Source organism: Lagopus muta, chromosome 1 (genome assembly GCF_023343835.1).
Source record: "Lagopus muta isolate bLagMut1 chromosome 1, bLagMut1 primary, whole genome shotgun sequence".
In the NCBI taxonomy this organism is placed as follows: Eukaryota; Metazoa; Chordata; class Aves; order Galliformes; family Phasianidae; genus Lagopus; species Lagopus muta.
Genome location: NC_064433.1, coordinates 75,847,653 through 75,866,242, shown reverse-complemented (window position 1 = coordinate 75,866,242; position 18,590 = coordinate 75,847,653). Strand labels below are relative to the sequence as shown.

At 39.9% G+C, this 18,590-nt stretch overlaps 2 protein-coding genes across 7 annotated transcripts in view; both read left to right on the top strand.

The window, feature by feature from the left end:
- The first annotated feature begins 49 nt into the window (after window positions 1-49).
- RHNO1 (RAD9-HUS1-RAD1 interacting nuclear orphan 1) lies at window positions 50-4,441 on the top strand. 2 transcript variants are annotated; one of them, XM_048955070.1, is made up of 3 exons: window positions 50-143; window positions 1,005-1,273; window positions 3,556-4,441. In XM_048955070.1, the coding sequence occupies exons 2-3, from the start codon at window positions 1,106-1,108 to the stop codon at window positions 4,183-4,185; spliced, it is 798 nt and encodes a 265-aa protein (XP_048811027.1). In that variant the 5' UTR covers window positions 50-143; window positions 1,005-1,105; the 3' UTR covers window positions 4,186-4,441. The 2 variants fall into 2 exon arrangements, with proteins under 2 accessions (XP_048811027.1, XP_048811021.1); XM_048955064.1 differs by having other exon boundaries at window positions 68-315.
- Window positions 3,786-18,590, top strand: part of TULP3 (TUB like protein 3) — a 34,353-nt gene continuing 19,548 nt past the window's right edge. For 2 of the 5 annotated variants that reach the window (XM_048954806.1, XM_048954793.1), the window contains exons 1-2: window positions 6,679-6,761; window positions 17,468-17,519. In XM_048954806.1, the coding sequence (XP_048810763.1) occupies window positions 6,694-6,761; window positions 17,468-17,519 (120 nt within the window). In that variant the 5' untranslated portion in view covers window positions 6,679-6,693. Of the gene's footprint in view, window positions 3,838-4,574; window positions 4,779-6,678; window positions 6,762-17,467; window positions 17,520-18,590 lie in introns of those variants that run through there. The other 3 variants (XM_048954812.1, XM_048954798.1, XM_048954815.1) reach the window with 3 other exon arrangements.

The window sequence follows — 18,590 nt, the reverse complement described above, 5'->3', positions numbered from 1 at the left end:
CGGACCAGTGAAACGCAGCGGTAGGCGGGGCGAAGTGAGGTGGACCAATGGGTGGTTGCTAAGTAGCATAGGGATCTGCCTGGCCGGCTGTGAAGAGCCTGGTTTGGGTGGTCTGGTGGAGGAGGTCGTTATTAAGTTTGATGGTGGGTCATCTGTTTCAGTAGAAGTTATCTGGCCTGAGCCTCTGAGACTCTAGCTTTATTGCCAAGTTTGGTTCTTAGTGCGTGCGTTTGTGTTCGCTGCGTTCGTGGAAGGAAAGAGAAGCTTCAGCGGCCGTTTCAGAGATCTCCAGAAAAGAGCATCTGAACTTCACTGGTTTGTGAACATTAAGGCTGTATCTCAAAACCTTATGGGATCTGCTAAAGGGGCTGTTAAGTTGTTTTGATAATGTGTAGTAAGCAGTTAAGATGTTATGTAGCTTTATATCTTTAACGAGAAAATGTACTTCTTGCAAGGTATTTTCTTTGAAATTGCTCACCTGTGTCAATCTGCTTCTAAATGGAAAAAACAAACTGAAGTTTTGAATTCAGTTTTGAATATAGCTGGTTCTATATTTTCGTATTTTGCTCAGGTCTTATCAAATATGGATGACTTTCAAATTATTTCTGGAGTGTTTTTATGGAAAAAATTCCTATGAGTTTTTTTTTTTTTATGGCGTGTGTATTTAAAGTATGCATTTTCATAAGGAAATAATATCTTCTGCAACGTTATGCCTTGTTCAAAACGCTACTTCAGGACTCCTTTTGCTGCTTAGACACTTCTACCTTGTTTGTATGGTTGTATACCACAATGTATTTGGCTATGCTTTCTTGAAGCTTTAGAGCACTTAACTACTCATTCTACTATGTATGTGCTAAATTTGATTAAAAGATGTAAAAACTACTGGTAAGTAACAGTCTATATGGAGATGTGTATGCAATGTTACTGTATTTGTGTTTTGCTCAAAAACTTTATTTGAGGTTTCCAAATAATTGTTGAAGTCCATTTCTGTTTATCTTCAACAGATTTGAGGGTTCTTGACCATCTTCTCAGAGTGCTTTCCTCCTCCTCCAGTTGGCTCTAGCAAGCATCATGAGGTTTCAAATTCATTTTGTAATACTGTCTGATGCCTCCAAAAAAGAAGTGTACCCGCAAAACTAGAAAGGCAGAGCTGGTATTCCTTGAGAGGCCGTGGGAGGGACCCATCCATTGCTGTGAAACTCCGCTGTATGTGGCTGAAAATCCAGTACGTGTTTCTACAAAGCCTATAGACCAGAACACCTCTACTGCCTGGGTTGGTATACGTTATCAATTTCTCTGTGTCTTGCAAAAACAGGTTTTTTAATTTTCTCCCACATCGCAACAGAGAGTTTTGTGTCCTTATAAGGAAAGTCAACAGCATGGACCTGAATTCTTTATAGAGTCTAGCGCATAAATAAGTGCATGTGAGTTTTTTCACATTCAAATACAAAAAATAAAATCCTGTGTATTTGAAGGCATAAAACAATAGTGTGTACAGACCACAGTTTTTATTTGTCTTCTGAAAAATTAATTCTGGTGAAGAAGTAGCTTGCTTTCTATGGCAATTGAAGATCCTGCACATAATAAATTTTCTTTTGAGGAAATCTTTTGCTGCTCAAAATTGCTAAAATCTAAAAGTTACCTGTTTAAAAACATGTTTTGTTTAAATACGACACCAATAAATTTAGGGAACAGAGGCCTTTGCTTCAGAACTACTTATTTTAAATTGCTGTCTTTGCAGTGGGAGCTGCAAAGGCAGACTATTTCTATACAACAGTAATTATCATCTAGGAGAGCTCTTAGAGTTTTGTTTATTGACCTTGTGTTTCTGTTGTTATAAAGTAGACTTGAGGTGTGGTTTCAAATCAATATGAAACATTCCTTTAGCCTTTAAGATAAAAGGGGACAGCTTCTCTAGCAGCGCCTTTTATGACAAGGGTAAATGGCTTCAAATGAAAAAAGAGGAAATTTAAACTGTATATAAGGAATAAGGGTAGTGAAGCACTGGAACAAGTTATGCGGAGGTAGTGAATAACTTGTCCCTGTAGACATTAAAGGCCAGGCTGTTTAGGCCTCTGAGCAACCTGATGTAGCTCTTGTTCACTGCAGGGGAATTGCACTATCACAGAATCACAGAATGGCCAGGGTTGGAAGGGATCTCAAGGATCATGAATCTCCAACCCCCCTGCCACATGCAGGGCCACCAACCTCCACGTTTAATGCTAAACTAGATGACCTTTAAGTATCCCTTCCCACTCAAATGATTCTATGTGTTTTTGTTTTTTTTTTTTTAATTATTATTTTACCCTGTAATGTTTATATAGGTAGGTTAGTACTATGGCTTTTAAAACACTGCATGAAATAATTGCTGTCAAGATGTATGCTTTTTGTTTGGAAGAGCTTAAAATAACCATATTGTTCTGTGTTCTAAATATCCAGTGTTTTCTTTGAAGTCAACAGCACTGAAGCTATTAGATATTGGAAAATATTGGTAGTTTTTATAATTCCCTGAACCGTCCTCTACGGATGGATATCACTTGTTTCGCTGGCAACTGAATTTCTGCTCTTTCAGATCCTCTTGACTGCTAGGCTCCTGGTAAAGCCCATATGGTGTGTTCTCTGAAGCAAGGAAGTCCAAATCAATTGTTCACTTACGTTATTTTAAGTTTGTACCAGGATACAATTATTAAGAAACTAGAGCCATGATTCCCTAAAGAATGGCTTTGGTTCAAGCAGTTCAGATGTACAGCACACAATCACTACCCATTATTAGCTTGTACTTAGTTTTTGAGGGACTGTATAGAAACTTGAGAAGGCTAAAAGGGGTTTGTGGTTGTCATAACCATGTCCAGGTTGGAATACTCTAGGTAAAAACAAATTGCAAGAAATTGAATGTGACTTTTGAGACTCTAGAAGATAAGGACTACTGTAAAAGAAGGATTTGCAATTCTTGAGTAAGTGCACAAAATCTTTCAAAGCTCAATAATCTGTATTTCATTGATAGTCTTCTACAGAAAGCTGATTTTAGTAGAACTGACTTTGTGGTCATCTGTTAATCTTTGTGTTGTAGTGTCTCTAAAGAAAACGTGTTTCAGGGGGATATTTTGAAGGCCTAATTAACATTATCTTTATATTACTCCCAATTGTAGCTGTAGTTGCTCAGAAATACTTGGGCTGCAGTGTAGTTCATTTATTCTGCTATGCTAAGAAATAGGATCCAGCTCTGAAATGTTTTAAGTCAGCAGGTGTTGAAGGCATTAATGCCTGGTGGACAACTTAAGCTTCTGATTTAAAGTCTTGTGTGCTTTTTAAGTTTAAGTTACCCAGGGATAGTTCACTTGCACCCCACTCACTTCTCAGGGATAGAATGTAACTTTGAGGTTCAGAGGTGTTTCCTGCTTACCAGCTTGGCTAACTACTAGTTTGCTTTGCTGCAAGCTAGCTTTACCCATTTAATTCCCATGCTGAAGAAAGATGGGTTGGGTGGGAGAGTAGAATAAGGTTGGTGTTCCTCTGTCTGGACAAAATATTGTTTTTTTCTTATTGTGTCTTCAGGTGTGCCCACAATCTGAAACAACTAAGTCATTGGTTTTGAGAGTGTGTCAGAAGAAGCAACGTGGTTCTCACAAGCTTCAGAATCAGGATGTCAGCTATGGTTTGCTTCATGCAGAGACAGCTTGTCGAAGATCTGTGGCCTGCAAATTTCCTCCCTTAATTTTTGAGAATTCAGAAGTATGTTCAGTCCGCTCCACAGATATGCTGAGTCATGCAGGAAAGAACACACAGCATTCTCACATCCAGTGCAAGAAAGGGATAGGATCCAAAGCTAACATCCAGGTGAATGGTTCTGAGAACTGTAGTGAAACGCCATCATTACCTATTTCTCAGCCTGTAGGGCCAGAAGTCTTCAGCCCACTAGATATGGGGATGCCACAGTTGCCTTCTTTAAGGAACTGCGCATGCAGCAGTGCTCTGCCACAAATCAGTAGTCATGCTGAGTTGGTGTCCAGCGTCAACCACTGTGGGAGGGAGCAATTGGCAGAAACACTAGTTATGGATACTCCTGAGCGTGAGTATGGAATAAAGGTCACCTGGAGGCATCGGCCTCATCTCCTTAAGTACCTGAGAGACAGAGGGAAGCTGAGTACTGCTGACATACTGGTAAAGGCACACCTTGAACTCTAGAAGTCAGGGTGCCTCCTGATTGGCAAAACAGTAATTTTATGCACAAGGACTTGCCTAAATACAAAACGCTCTTTTCAACGATAAAGAGGGGCAATAGCTTAAGCTATACATCGTGCTAGGGCATGTTAATTCTATGTCGTAGCAACGTGTAGGGTGCACCTTGTTCTCAGGGGGTGAGTGGCACTTTTTTTTTTTTTTTCCGGACTCATCTTCCTTGCAGAGGGTGGGGGGAGGGCAGTAAGTGCAACGCGTCTTCCCACCCACACACCTCCTGCGATCCAGAGTTTAGTGCCCTGCGCCACCAGGACAACTGGCGGGCTTGGGGGGGAGGGGGGAGGAGGCGGGGCTCGGCGCTGACCTGGCTGCCTCTTCTGCGCATGTGCGGTTCGAGTTCTTGCCAGCTGAGGGGGCGCAGCCGCCAGTCGTGGGGCAGTGTGCTGTGCCTTCGGCCAATGGCGCAGGACTTAAGTTACGAGTTCCGTCGCCGAGGGTAGCGGTGAGGCCGAGGCAGGGTGCGTCGGCCGAGGTCCTACAGTAAAGGAGGGGCTGAGGATGGAAGGCGCGCGGAGCCGATGCGGGCTCAGTGGGGGCAGGTGAGTGGGGCCCAGCGCGGCAAGGCGGGCGCGAAGCGGTCTGCGACGAGTCCCGTCCCAGGTTGCCCCTGCGTCTCGGTGGGGTCGGCCCGATGCGGTAGGTGCGATGCGGTGCGCTGCTTCCCCGCTTCCAGCTTCTTTGCGGGCGGGCGCGGCTTTGGTTGAGGCAGCGTCTCCAGGAGAGAAACCACTGTGAACGTTTTTTTTTTTTTTTTTTTCTTGCGCTTCTGATCGTAGTTGAGCTTTTGAGATGTGAAAGCGGTAGCAAGCTCTTAGGCATCTGAGTGGGGGGGGGGGGGGGGGGGGGGGGAAAAGGAACAGCTAAAGGGAGCTTAACTGACGTAATGGGAAAAGCATGTTAAGTTTGGAAGAGAGATTTTTGGAAGGAGATTAGCTGGAACCCCAAATTACTGAAAATTCCAATGTGAGGATGCAGTGAAAAGAGACTTTGACAACGTGATTAGGGAAGTGATTGTGAAAATGCAGAAAAAGAACTATTTTGTGCCTCTGATGTTTGGATACGTGATGTAAAAGCCAGTAAAGAGAGAAACAAAGGAATGTGTAGTGGTTGAGTTATGGTAAAGCCCACGTAGACCAAAACCCATATTTGTTGATGGAATAGACTTGGTATTTTTTAGTTGGAGAGTGAAAAAAGGCATTAGAATTTGGTGGCATCCTGTGATCTCTTGGGTCAGCCAAATATGCTGTGAAACACCAAAGTCAGCATAAAGAAGAAATCTAAAGCGAGTTCTGTTCTGAAATGAGTGAACAAAAAAATAATATCTGCATACCCCAAAATTTTCTGGCATAGATATTAGACTTTAAATTTTGACAGAATTGAAACTACAGGAGAAGATTCTGCTTTTCTGTTAACAATTGTGATAATACAATTTCTTTCTGCTATGGAACTTGTTTTGTATACTTTCATGGATGTTTCACAGAAAAAGCTGAAGAGTAATGCAATTTCATCTGCTAGCTGCTTCTCCCATAACCCCAGTTTATTAAACAATTTCCTTAACTTTCTTAGTTGCAGTGATTAATGTAAGAATACTAGAATACACATGCCTAAATAAATGTACATAGTTTCTAAGTAGATATTTAAGACCTTTTGTTGAGTCTAAGGAACCAGTTAGTATTTTTGTTTTTTCTTCCTGAAATGAAATACCCTTGCTATTCAGCAATATATAAGATATGTTGAGACATAAATAATTTTATTTGATGGATAGGTATGTGAGATTTTGGGTTAGGCCCCTTCTAAATATATATTGATACTATGGTGTTGTGTTAACTTACTACTTCCCCACCAATGCTGTCTTTCATTTAAGATGACTGTAATTAAAGTAGTAGCTAGAGTTCATTTTGAAGTCTGACTTTCATCTAGATATGATGTGTCTCAGTGCTTTATAAAAATAATGTTGATTGTATTATTTCATTGTTTTGGTAAGTACTATGCATTTCTTTTTAATTTGGGAAAATCTGAAGCTAAAAGTGTTGGATAAAGTAGAGACATTCACATGAATTCACACTTGAGATCATTGTAAGCATTTAAAATATTGAGAAGGGAATTTGGCTCTTATCACAAAATCGTATCGTAGAATGGCTTAAGTTGGAAGGGACTTTAAAGATTGTTTAGTTCCAACCCTCCTGCTACATGCAGAGTTGCTGACAGCTAGATTAGGTTGCCCAGGGTCCAATCCAACCTGGGCAATGTCTTGGGAATTGGGGTATCCACAGCTTCCTGGGCAAGCTGTTCCAGTGCCTCACCATCCTGAGTAAAGAATTTCTGCCTAGCATCTAACCTAATTTCCCCCTCTTTTAGTTTAAAGCTTGTCTTATCACTATCAGACCATGTAAAAAGTTGTTTGTTATTTCCCCCTCCTGTTTATAAGCTCCTTTCAAGTACTGGAGGGCCATAATGAGATGTCCCCAGAGCCTTCTCTTCTTCGAGCTAAACAAGCCCAGATTCTCAATTTTTCTTCATAGGTGAGTGCTCCAGCCTTCTGCCAATCTTTATGGCTCTCTTCTGAACCTCCTCCAAGATCTCTGCATCTTTATTGTGCTGGGGGTCTGAGATTTGGATGCCTCACAAAGGCAGACTAGAGGGGAGCAGTCATCTCCCTTGTCCTGCTGGCCACCCCTCTGTTGATGCAGCTTAAGATACTGTTGGCTTTCTGGGCTGCAAGGGCATGCTGTTGGTTCGTGTCCAGCTTTTGGTCCACGAGGACCACCAGGTCCTGCTCAGCTGAGCTGTTCTCAATGACTTCGCCCAGTCTATGCATGCCATATGTCAAGGATTGCACTGATGCAAGTGCAACACCTTGAACCATTCCATATTTGGAAGACCTTAGTATAGGCTATCAGGAGTGTTGGGCTTGACTGTTTTATATATATGCATGTAAACTATAGTTTTTTTAGGAAAAAGCAGTTAACTGCTAATAATTATCATCGCTAATCTGTAATCCAGACAAGACTGAAATCCTAAATTTCCTATTAGTCCTTGGGTATTTTTATTTGAATGCAGGTGACCTTCTTGAAATTAACAAGAATTTTTGTAAACTACAGGGTAATTTACAATTGTAAAATTGTGCAAGTGTTATCCTTAGATAAAAGAGAATTGACTTAACATTTTATTTGCACAATCCCTTTCAAGTCTGAGCATTAACCAAAAACTCCATCTCAATGTGATACATTTGTAAATATAGAATCATTTGAGTTAGAAGGCACCTTTAAAGATCATCTAGTCCAGCTCCCCTGCAGTGAACAGGGACATCTGTAGTTCAGTTGGGTTGCTTAGAGCCCCGTCCAGCCTGACCTTGAATGTCTCCAGGGACAGGACATCCACCCCCTCTGGGCAACCTGTTCTAGTACTTCATTATGTTATTGTAAAAGAGAAGAAGAGGAAGAGGGAAAAAAAAAAAAAAAAAAAACACACCAAAACCTTACTCTTTATATCCACTCTAAATCTGTGCTCTTTTAGTTTGAAACAGTTTCCCCTTGTTCTTTGACCACAAACTCTGCTAAAGAGTCTGTCCCCTTCTGAACGGCCTCTATCAGGTCTCCCCAGAGCCTTCTGTGTGCTGAATAGCCCCAGCTCCCTCAAACTTGTCATCACTGGGGAGGCATCCATTCCTTGGATTATTTTTGCAGCTCCCCTCCAGACACTGCAACAGGCTCATGTTTCTTTTGTACTGAGGACTCGTATCTGGATGCAGTGCTTCAGGTAAGGTCTCACCTGCTCAGAGTAGTGGGGCAGGATCACCTCCCTTGTCCTGCTGACCATACTTCTTTGGATGCAGCCTGGGATAGGGTTGCACATTGCTGGCTCATGTCCAGCTTGCCATCCATCAGTACCCCCAAGTCCTTTTTATCACAGCTGTGCTCAGTGTTTTCATCCCCTGGCTTGTATCAATAGTGGAGGTTGCCTTGGTCCAGGTGCAAGACCTTGCACTTGGCTTTGTTGAACCTGTCTAGGTGTTACTGATTTCCATCTGGACACTGATCCATTGACCACCATGCTTTGAGTACAATCTTGCATTCAGTTTCTCATCTATTAAGCCATCCACCCATCAAATCTGTCTTTCTGTGATTTAGAGAAAAGGTTGTAATGGGAAACTGTGTCAAAGGTCTTACTGAAGTATAAACGAGGTAAGTGGCCCTTCCCTTGTCCACGGATACAGTTGCACCATCAGAGAATCTCCAAGGTTGGCAGACCTCCAAGATCATCCAATTCAACCTACTGTCAATATTTCTCCTGTAAACTGTATCTGTTACTACAACATCTAAATGTTTATTAAACGTTTCTGGGGACAGTGACTCAACCACTTCCCTGGGCAGTTTGTTCCAGTGCCTTACTGCTCTTTCAAAGAAGAAATTTTTCCTAATATTCAGCTGACACCTTGAGGCCATTCCCTCTAGTCCTATTGCTAATTATGCTGGAGAAGAGGCTGGTCCTCCCACTCCCCCCACCCTCCAACTTGCCACGGCCTCCTTTCAGATAGTTGCAGAGAGCTATAGGTCCCTCCCTGAGCCTCCTTTTTTTCAGACTGAACAATCCCAGTTCCCTCAGCTGTTTTTCATAAGACTTGTGTTCCAGACCCCTCATCAACTTCATTGCCCTTCTCTGGACATGCTGTAAGGGCCTCAATGTCTTTTTTAATTTTTTTTTTTTTTTTTTTTTTTTTTTTTTTTTTTTTGTAGTGACAGGCCCAAAACTGAATACAGTACTTGAGATGTGACTTCACCAGTGCTGAGTTTAAAAATAAATAAATAAAAATTATAAACGGCCACTAGCTTTGTCAGGTGGAATTTATCCTTAGTGAAGCCATGCTGATTGCTTAATATCGCTTCCTTCTCTTCCGTGTTTCTTAGCATAGCTTCTGGGATATTCTGTTCCATGAGCTTTCATCGCGAAGAGGCGAGCCTGCCAGCTCTGTGCCACACCTACCTTTAGGCCCAGCTCTGCTTCCCGTAATTGGTTGCGCAGGTGCAGGGCTGCTGGTCAGTTCTGTTATGGGGTTTTCGCTGGAGGCGAGTGACACAATGAGGCGTAGCGAGACGATGCTGTGGCAATGCCTGGAGGCCCGGGCCAGTCCTGCTGAACGTGTCACCGGCTTCCCTGCCTCCTCCTACTGTACGAGGGAGGGCCGAGTGGCAGCAGCCCGGCGGTGACATGCGCCCACATATCACCATAATCCTGCACTAGTTACCGTTAACCCCAGGGACATCTGCTTCTACATGGAGACCCTGTACAACCTGCCCTTTACAACATGTGCATCAGAATGTGATATTGTATTAGGGACTGACTGATTGCATTTTTGATATTTAATATTTTTACACTTCAATATTGAATAAATGTGACTGAGACGTATTCCAAGAAGAGAATATTTTTTGTGATTGCAGTACTCCAGATTCACAATCTATCTAGGACTTGCTATGGTATTTACAGCCCGATTCCACCAATTTTTAATCTCTCTCTTGTAATTTGTTCTCTTGTTTATCATGTCTGTACTATCCATTTCTCTAATCTTTACAGTTGAGTCACTATCTGCTTATCTGTTTATCTAAGCATACCCTAGCTGGTATGTAAGGTTGGGGAAAAAAAAAAAAAACTAACAATTTTAACTCTCATAAGTGTGAATGAAGAAATAATCCTCTCTTTTGCTACGATGTAGACAACAGTGGCAAGAGAGGGAAAAAGTAGCAAAACCATGTTCTTGTCACAAAATTTGCACTCAGTAATTGCGAGTGTTAGAACATTGAAAGTCTTTATAAAACTGTAGATTGTAGGAATTGTCTTTTCAGTTTATAATAAATTATTTTCTCTTACATTTTAGGTTACTGAGGACCCATCCTTATAAAGACTGTATTTGTCTTTTTCTTCTGCATTTTTTTTTTTTTGTTTTTAAACCACTGTTGATATTAGCATCAGTAGAAGGGAGAAGTGCTCTGATCTGACATTAGAGATGGTATGACTGGTATAAATTATTTCTGTTCAAAATCTTTGTGCAACTGTTATATAATATACTAATACAGTAGCCATATAGGTTAATGCAGATGCACATCTAGATATATGTACAGACTGAAGGACAAGAGGTTGGAGAACAGCCCCATGGAAAGGGAAGTGGGGGTTTTGGTTGATGGCAAGTTGAATCTGAGTTTACAGTATGCGCTGGCAGCCAAAAGGACCACCTGAATCCTGGAGTGCATCAGGTCCATCACTGCCTGCTGGTCAAGGAAAGGGGTTGTTTAATTCTGCTCTTCACTGCTGTGGCCTCATCTTGAGCACTGTGTGTGTGTTTGGGTGCTGAAGTGTAAGAAGGACTTAAAACTCTTCAAGCGTATTCAAAGGAGGGCTGTGAAGATTGAGATGGGTCTAGAGCAGGCATATCTGACCTATAGCCTGCATGCAGTCCAGCTCAGCTCATTCTGTAGCCCTCACCCCCTGCTGCTGCATCATCATGGTGGCAGGTCTGCCCCATCGAGAAGCCTGGTCTGGCCTAGTTGCAGGGCACAAACAGGGCACAGTGCAGTGTAGACAAATAATATATCACTGTGTTTAATTTGTAAGGAAATAGTGTCAGTTTTCAAAGATTACAATTTGAAAAGACATTATATGCAGAAACATGCTGCCAAATTCAGTGCACATCAAGGAATGTTTCGTAAAGATGAATTAATGGAACTGAAAAAGGTCTGTCACCTCAACAAAACATTTTCAAAAAAGTTAAAACTCACATAAACTCTGTTATAAAAGCTAGTCGTGATAGAAAATCTGCAAAGAAATTAAAACCATTTACTTAGGTGAGTTTGTTAAGAGATGGATAGAAAGCATGGCAGATATAATGTGTTATAGAAAAAGAAAAAGCAGATTTTTCTAAAGTCAGTTTGTCTATGACAAATATTATATGTCCATTTGACTGATTATATTACATTATAATTATATATTATATGTCCATTTGACTATGGACAGATGAAGTGAAGAAATAGAAAAATCTATTGAAAAAGATTTGGAGTGTAAAACTGCTAATTTCAAATTTTATTCTTTGATGATTTAAATTACTGATGCTGCAGATATGGTTCTACTTGCTGTTTTTGTTAGAGATATTGATAACAAATATGATATCACTGAAGAAATGAAGAAATGACTTCTTTGATGCCACTGAAAGACACAACTAAATCTATTCTTTTGAATGAAGCAGTAAAAAAAAAAAAGGAAAAAATTACAGCAATTTTCTTTGTCAACATATGTGGTATAGCTACTGATGATGCCCCAGTGGTTGTTGGTAAAAAAAAGGGACTTGCAAGATTAATAGAAGATGATACAATTACCTCTGCTAACTCGGATAAAATATCATGGCATCAGGCATCAAGAAAATGTATGTGTAAAAGCTTTAAAAATGGATGCCACGCAGATCTTCAAAGCTGTGAATTTCATAAAGCCCAAGAGACTGAATCGTCACCAGTTTTAGGAGTTCCTTAAAAGCATAGATGCTGATTATGGGGTCATCGTTGACTTTTCTGAATGAAGGTGGCTAATTCAGGGTAAAATGCTAAAAGACTTTGCAAAGTGAAATCATGTCCTTTCTGGAATCAAAAGGAGAATTTGTTCCAGAATGTGGAGATTAAAAATGGCTCAAAGATTTAGCATTTTTGCTTAATTTGGCCACTCATTTGAATGAGTTGAACATGTGTCTTCAAAGTGAAAATCAACTTATCTGTACTATGTTTCTGACAATATTAGTGCTTGGAATGAAACTTAAATTATGGCAAGATCAAGTTATGTCAAATAATTTCATGCATTTTGATACATTGCCTAGAACAGTTCTATGAACAGTGAAAAATATGCAGGTGTGCTTTCTATTTTTTTTTTTTTTTTTTTTTTTTTTTAATATTTGAAAGTCCATTTGGCCAACAAAAATGTATTACTTACAGATTTTCACATTAAATGCATATTGTTGCCATCGGACATTCAACTTTAAAAAAAGAAAAAAAAAAGATCATGTCTCTTTACCAGACTTGCATAAGCGCTCTCTTACCAAAGAAAAATATCCCTCACTTCACAGTCACACCTTATTCATGTCATTACTTTTTGGCAGTACATACATTTGTGAGCAATTATTGTCAAGGATGAAGCACAGGAAAAGTAATATTTAATCAAAAATCTGTGATGAACACGTGGAGTGAAGTCACTAGGAATGGCAACCACTGCCATTGAACCAATCTGATGCATTAGTTCCACAAAAACAAAGTTAGACATCCAACTAGTTTTATGCCTTTGTTCCTCCCTGTTTTTTATGTAAGATTTGTTAGTTAAATACATTGAGTTTGTATGCATTTTGTGTGACCCATGGCAATTCCTGTTTGCTTGGTATGGCTCAGGCAGGCCAAAAGGTTGGACAGTTATGTTCTATAGGACAGTGGTGTATGATGAGCAGCTAAGTTCAATTGGTTTGTATTGTTAGATCATACTTGTTTATCTCCACGGTTCCCTTCCAGTCCTGGATAGTCTACTGTTTTATTACTTTGTGGTGTAAGAAAACTTTCTGTGGATAGACTTGAACTGGGATTGCTTCAGTCTCCTGTTCTGTCAATTCCTTTACTTCTTGTTTTTACTATTATGTTCCTGTTCATGCTACAATCTCTTACTACATTAGTTTTTATCTTATTTCAAAGAGTGTTTATGTGGATATGAAAGTGCAAATAATATTCCATTCCATTCAGAAGATCATAATTTTATTCTAGGGCTTCATGCTTTCACAAATACTTGTTTTGAAACTGAAGATAGATGGAGGTAATTCTTTTGAGTGACTATTTCACCTTTCCTGTGTCATTTACCCTGTAATACAATTTGAATATCTTTATTAAGAAACAAAAGTTTGTCTCCCTTGTAAAAAACTGGTTGGACAGCTGGGCTCAGAGAGTTATACTGAATAGAGTTAAATCCAGTGGGCAACTGGTCACTAGTGGCGTTCTTCAGGGTTCAATATTGGTGCCACTCCTGTTCAGTATCTTTATTGATGATTTGTTCAAGGGGATTGAGTGAACCCTCAGTAAGGCTGCAGATGACACCATATTGGGAGGATGTGTTGATCTGCTTGTAGGAAGTGTTCTACAGAGGGATCTGGATAGGCTATACTGATAAGCTGATGCCAGTTATATGAGCTTTAACAAGATCAAGTGCGAAGTCCTGCACTTTGATTACAGTAACCCCGTGCATCACTACAGGTTTGGGGCACAGTTACTGGAAAACTGCAGAGAAGAAAATTATCTGGGGGGGTTAGTTGAAAGCCAGCTAAGCATGAGCTAGCAGTGTGCCCGGATGGCCAAGAAGGCCAGTGGTGTCCCACCTTCTATGAGAATTAGCATAGCCACTGGGACTAGGGAAGACTAGGGGACTGGGACATCCTCTTGTACTTTGCACTGGTAAGGCTGCACCTTGAGTCCAGTGTACAGTTGTGCCCCACACTACAAGAAGGAGCTGGAGTGCGTCCAAAGAAAGGCAAAGAAGTGCATGAAGGGTCTGGAATGAGGAATGGCTGAGGGAACTGTGATTGTTCTGGAGAAGAGGAGGTTCAGTGGAGACCTTATTGCTCTCTACTACCTGAAAGGAGGTTGTAGCAAGATGGGAGTTGATCTTTTCTGCCAGGTAACTAGGACTAGAGGAAATCACAGAATCACAGAATTGCAGGGGCTTGAAGGGATCTCTAGAGATCATTTAGTTGAACCCCCCTGCAAAACAGGTCCCCTACAGCAGGCTGCACAGGTAGGCAGGTCTTGAATGTCTCCTGAGAAGGAGAATCCACAACCTCCCTGGGCAGCCTGTTCCAGTGCTCTGTCACCCTTACTGTGAAGAAGTTCCTTTGTATATTGGTGTGCAGCTTCCTTTGTTCCAGTTTATGGTCATTTCCCCTTGTCCTATCTCTACAGACTGCTGAGAAGAGGCTGGCCATGTCTTTTTGACTCCCACAGTTAAGATACTTACACACAATAATCAGATCCCCTCTGTGTCTTCTTTTCTCAAGGCTGAACACACCCAATTTGCTCAGCCTTTCCTCATAGGAGAAATACTGCAGGCCCTTTATCATCTTTGTGGCCCTCTGCTGGACTCTCTCCAGGAGATCCTTGTCTTTTTTGTACTAGGGAGCCCAGAACTGGATGCAGTACTCAGGTGATGTCCTCAAGTTGCACCAGGGGAGGTTTGCGTTGGATATTAGGAAGAAAACAATTTCAGAAAGAGTGGACGGATGTTGATTGGAACAGACTGTCCGGTGAAGTGGTGGGATCACCATCCCTTGGAGGTGCTCAGGAAACATATAGTTGTGGCACTGAAGGACATGGTTTAGGGGACATGGTGTTGATGGGTTGACTATTGGACTTGAGGTCTTTTCCAACCTTGATGATTCTGTGATTCCTCTATACTGATAAATACTCTTTTTTTCTTTTTTTTTTTTTTTTTTTGCATTAATTTAGCAGCAGTTAATCAATACTAGACTGCATCATTGTTTACCTCGTTATATCTGACATGTGGATAGTCACTTCCAAAAAGATGAATTTCTGAAAGAATTCCTTTTGGCCAAGTCTAATGTATTCCTACTCAACTGTTTTAACTGGAACAGCTCTTTACTTTTCACCTGTATTTCACTTAGTGTTAGGTTGTTTTGCATTTAGTGGTATTATAGAATTGTAGAATGTCTTGGGTTTGAAGAGACTTTAAAATGATGTATTTCCAACCCCCTTGCATGATGGGGTTTGTGGGATTCTCCTGAAAAGGTATGCTGAAGGGAAAGACATAATTAGGTGAAGACCAGTCAAAGCTCTGATAGCAGTTTTTTGCATAATCATCTTGTTTGCCGTCTTGGTGCATAGCCTATGGCAGTTGTGTTGCTGAGAGAACCAATAAACCCAACTGCCCCTCTTGATCATGATCTGAACTGATGTCAAGAGCCTGACCCAGCAACTTCTGGCTGAATGTAGTGCCACACTGTTGTCATGTTGTTTCACGTCAAGCCGGTGCTGCACCAAGCCAAAACCGTATGACAGCACTCACAGGTGTGGTTCCATGGCTCTAGGCGTAAAAGAAGTGTAACCAACTCTTGCAGGACCCAGGGGAGGCCTTGCTCTTTCATGAAGCGGGCTACACATAGCTTATGAGACTAACCTCACACTGCAGAAGCAGCATGCACTGTAGCAATTAAGTAACAATATCAGCAGAGACCAAATGCCAGCAGAGTAGGGACCACTATTGAGTAGGATCTCCTCTCATCTGAACTGAGACCTTCACACTACATGCACCAATGTCTGAACTGACCATCAAACATCAGGTCATACTACTCTCCCTAGCAATATTTAGAAATCTCCCTTCTTGCCAGGGGGTATTGGTTATGGCCCTCTCTCAAGGAATTCAAATACCATGCCTTGACAGACTCCTTTACCTGGCAATTCATGGAGTGTGGCATATACTTTCAGAGTTTCCATGAGTTATCTAATGGTTTGGTGGGGAGCTAGGAGTGCACATCACATTCAGCATGCGCCCTTGCCCTTTAGCAAGTTGTATGCTTTGCTAAGACCATTTGTTTGTTAGTATATGTTTGGAATTGTTACCTGTTGAGCATTTGCTAACTGAGATTGTAATTGCTTAAGGACATTGTATTAAATAAATGTACAGTTAACCACCTGACTTGTGGTCAGTGAAGTGTGTTAACTGAATTCTGTGCAACCCCGCTGTTTGTAAGGCGGGGAACAGTGCGCAATAGAAAATCTGCACGACACTGCTGAATATGGTGGATGACAGGTCTGCAAACAACTTTTGCCTGTATTATGTAAGTATGGACAACATGGTGTTGCAAAGATAGATTTAGATTAAATTCACACTATTCTCTTTGCATTAGCTAACAAAATTCATTATCAATCTGTTCAAAATTTGTAGCAAAAGCTTTTTGATAGCATAGGTATCTCAGTTTATTATTATTATTTTTAATTTTTTTCTTCTGCATGATATTCCTATTTCTCTGAGTTGGGGAATCTGTTTAGCTATGAAAATGACAAAGCATATGCATGTATTTCAGCCTTTGAGGTTTTTTTTTTGTTTTGTTTTGTTTTTGCATTTCATTTTTTGTTTTGATATAGTTCTGGAATATTTAACTTGAAAGTACCCAGTATTTCCTCAACAGAGTTCAAATTTTTTAACTTAGAGGCAAGAAGGAATAGAAGTTAACTTCATGTCTTATGTTTTGTGGAAACCTCACTCTACCTCTCTCCTTGTGTCTTTTTTCAGTTTTCCTTTTTGGGGTTACATTCAGCACCATCTGCCAGCTTGTGACTTCTCATCACTGGTCATTTCTGCACCTAGACCAGACAGTGAATTTCCTTTTTAAATTGAAATTTTGGCTAGCCCTGTATGCCATCAGTAAAATACATAGGTTTTGTTTCCTGTATTAAATAACTTCTTCCTTCAGTATTGTTCTTCTTTCACTTCAAGAGAGGTCTTTATCAAAGCTATGTAGGAAGTGTACAGCTATGATAGGCAATGTGTATGTGTTCAAGTCAATTAACTTTCTCTTTTTAGAGTTGACAGCTCTAAATTGCAGTTTTTGTAATAATTCATTCTCATCTAAAAGGAAAGAGAAGACTATATGGATCACATCTTAAAACTAAAAAATGGAGTTGTTATGAAAATTAGCTATAAAATAAATAGGAAGATAATTATTTCTTATATCTGCAGGAATTGAATAGTTGCATAAACTCACAGATATTAAGAGTAGTTCTGGTAGAAGGAGAAAATAATGTAACGTTGACCTACAATGAAACCTAAAATTTTGAGTTAATTTGGAGTTGGGTACTGTATGAAGGGGGACTACGATGAATTGCTTTGAACTTCATTAAGTCTTCAGCTGTAAATTGTCTGAAAGCCCACTTCAGTAGTGGCTCGTAATCTGTCCATTAGCAATGAAAATTTTTTAGCTTACAAAATGTTTTTAGAGCAGTTTAGTTCAGTGACTGAATCACTGGTCCTGTTTGTGACAGAAAATGAGGTATGTTTCTTTTATAATGCCTTATAACTTGGTCTTCCTATGGGATAGAAATCATGCTTTACAGTTGTTTTGAAGTCTTGACAGCTATGTTGTAGTCTGTGGATGTCGTATTTTCTTATGCAAACTAATTTCTAGTAATAATTATTTGTTTCTTCTTTCCAGTATCTTTGAGGATGAAGGAATGAAACTACGACAGCTGAAACTAGAGAATCAAGTAAGTGGTTGTGCATAAGCTGGCAAAAATAAATGTGAGGAAAACAAACATTAGTCATCTATTTTAGAAAATATAGTCATCTATATATAATCTATAGAAAATAGTCATCTTATTTTAGAAAGCAAAGCTAAAGACCTTGTTTTCTCTTCTTCTCCCTTCTTCTCACTTCCCACTTTTTCTCTTGATCACCTGGCCTGTTGTCATTTACTTTGTAATTTGTTGCTCAGAACTACATAAGGTAAATAGCAACCATGAGTCTAGGCCACATTGTTCATTTTCTGTTGTGATATCCAAGGCTGCAGATGAAGTCATAGTGTCATAGAGGCTTGAGAACTGGATGTGAAGTGATTAAAAATGGTCTGAAGAATAAAAGCAGAACTGATTGCTAACATTTTTCATTAAAGTTCTGCCTGACTTCTATTAAATAGCTTGCATGGCTTGTAGATTTGATTTCTTTTATGCATTTATTTTTTGCACGTCTTACTCATTTCATTGGGATTGAATCACTACAAGGCAGGAATGAATAATGAGGCTGGAAAGTGTAACTAATTAGCATTTTGAGTCTCAAAGTAAAAGGTTCCCTGAGCAACCAAAAGATGTGTAATACTGTTTTTGAAAAAGATATCCGGTTTCTTTCTACTTACTGTTATTTTTGTCCCCTGCAAAAGAAACAAAAAATGAAAAGAAAAGAAAACAAAACAACACATTTGCAGCCAAGCATTTATATAATATTAGATTTTGTCTCTTTTTTTAAAGCAGCTGGGTGCTGTTTGCTGGATGCTAAGATCATCAAATCAATGAAGTATACATTGTTTGAAATTTCAAGTGCTTACCTAAAAGTTAGAAGTTGTGAGATTGTTATAATTATTCAGCTGTCCATTTCACATGAAACGGAATTCACTGTATTATGTTATAGATTAAATTCATCAAGGTAGAACATAAAGTTGTGTTGAAATTACATTTTTTAGAAATTCTGTCTCATCTGAGGATCTTTAAATCAAGACATAACACTTTTCAGGGAACTAATGCATCAGTTAATAGCCCTCTTTCTCAAAACTTGTTATTTCTAAT